The 1879-nt window shown below is 38.1% G+C and overlaps 1 protein-coding gene across 1 annotated transcript; it reads right to left on the bottom strand.

Annotated features, from left to right (window-relative positions):
* Positions 1–272: 272 nt before the first annotated feature.
* Positions 273–1214, bottom strand: LOC137810982 (basic leucine zipper 43). Its single transcript, XM_068612508.2, has one exon. The coding sequence runs from the start codon at positions 1012–1014 to the stop codon at positions 433–435; it is 582 nt and encodes a 193-aa protein (XP_068468609.1). The 5' UTR covers positions 1015–1214; the 3' UTR covers positions 273–432.
* Between the last annotated feature and the right edge of the window lie 665 nt (positions 1215–1879).

Here is a 1879-nt window from a genome sequence, read left to right as displayed (position 1 = left end):
CCCTTCGTTAGTTTTTCTGTGATAACTATTCCATATTTCGTAACGGGGTTTTTGTTTCGAGTGAAAATGATGACGAACCCTTTTTTTGGGTTAGTTTATATGATGGGTACAGAGAAAAGACAATATGATATTCTGGCTAGCTAGGTACAGTGCTTCATCAACATAAAGATAAGGACGCGGCGATATGATAGACAATTAACTGTAATTTGTTTTGTAGTACGGACGTATGTTTAATTCGCATGATATTGTAATGATTCAAAGCTAAGAGCATGTAAAGCTGTTAATTATTTGATAATTGATACATACGATATGCTTCTAAACTCATACATCTCCAATGGAGCACCAAAGATCATAGAAATCTAAAGTAAAAAGAAGGCACATATATATATATAGAGAGAGTAATATGTTTGTGTATAATAGTGGAGAATAGCCTCATTCATGAATCATGTCTGCAGGAGTGATTAATTGGTTTGAGGGACCAGGTTTGTTGCAGGGAAGGTCCTCCAATTCCTCCATGGTGCAAGCAAAGGAGGTTCCAATTTGCATGTCTGCTAGCATTTGGCGAAGATCAGAAGCTTCTTCCTTGAGGCGTGTATTCTCTTGGAGGACTCTGTCATGGGAGTCGGACATATGGTTGAGTTTGTCAATCAGGTTGTGGTTCTCAGTTCTGAGCCTAACAACCTGTGACCACAGTTCATCCAAGTGCTTTTGCTTTCTCATCCTTGATCTGCGGGCGGATTCTCGGTTGGATATCATTCTCCTGTGCTTCCTTTCGTCGATGATGTTAAACTGAATTTCATCAGCTTCATCAGAGGTTGAGTTGCTGCTGAGGCATGAGTGAGGAGCAACAAATTCAAGGCCTGAAGGAGGGAAGTGGCAGTTTGGAAAGTTGCTTAGGAGGGTGTTCAGATGGAGGTTTGGGATGTCATTCTGCAGAAGGCCAAAGTTGGGTGGAACTAGGAATGGATTTTCAGGTGCTAGATAGTTGACTCCTCTTATCTCACTAGGAACCATGGTTGCAAGTTTGGAACTAATTTTCAAGATTATTCTTTATCGGTGTGGTTGTTGTAAGGTGTATTGAGAGTCTGAGATGATATTGGAACTGGGGAAGGTTGTGTTAGGATTGAGCTGAATTTATAGAAGATGATGGCTAGAAAAGTGGGGTCAGTTTGGGCAGAGAGGTACTACAACAGCTTACATGGGCAGAAATTCAACAATAATTGGGAAGTGCTCCTAATGTGTATGCATGTGGTATGAGATATACATCCAGGGGAAGACCACTTTTTATCATATAAGTGGCTGTGCAAAGTCCATGTCATAAAGTTGTTGGGTTATATGTATGTGGCTATGCGTATTAATGTTACTTCTATCTAATCTATGACTCTTTACATGTTCTTGTTACTCACTGGTAATATGATGTAAATGTGTAATGGAAATTTAAGACTTGAAACTTTTGGCAAATAATACTCATTGATAATCTCCACAAGGCTTGTGTACATATTTAACCAGTGTTCCAAACCACTCCAGTCAGTTTATGGTCATTGTAATCTGCAATCAAGTTACTAAATCGCATTTGTGGCGATGGTTGACAAATGAAACTGATGAAATTGCAATTATGATCATAAAAACATAAAAAATTTATTACGGTCCATTAAACTGTTTCATGAAACCCTGTTTATAATCACTGTTTGATGTGTTTTTAGTGGTCATCATAGTCCAAATGTTGCAGCCGCATCATGTAATGTGATTTCTAATTTAAATCTTTTTAGCACATTACAACAATGCCAAAATCAATTTCAAAGAACTTTTCTTGAGGACCCTACCCAATTTTGAAGCAATTTCGAAACCTATGAACTCTTACACCCAATAATTTATTTTC

The sequence above is a fragment of the Phaseolus vulgaris genome, chromosome 2 (assembly GCF_051622355.1).
Source record: "Phaseolus vulgaris cultivar YP4 chromosome 2, ASM5162235v1, whole genome shotgun sequence".
Taxonomy (NCBI): Eukaryota; Viridiplantae; Streptophyta; class Magnoliopsida; order Fabales; family Fabaceae; genus Phaseolus; species Phaseolus vulgaris.
This window is presented reverse-complemented; position numbering and strand designations above follow the sequence as displayed.

What these genes read in the sequence shown, in the direction of transcription:
- LOC137810982 (XM_068612508.2), bottom strand. Translation starts at nt 1,014, where the DNA reads ATGGTTCCTAGTGAGATAAGAGGAGTCAACTATCTAGCACCTGAAAAT.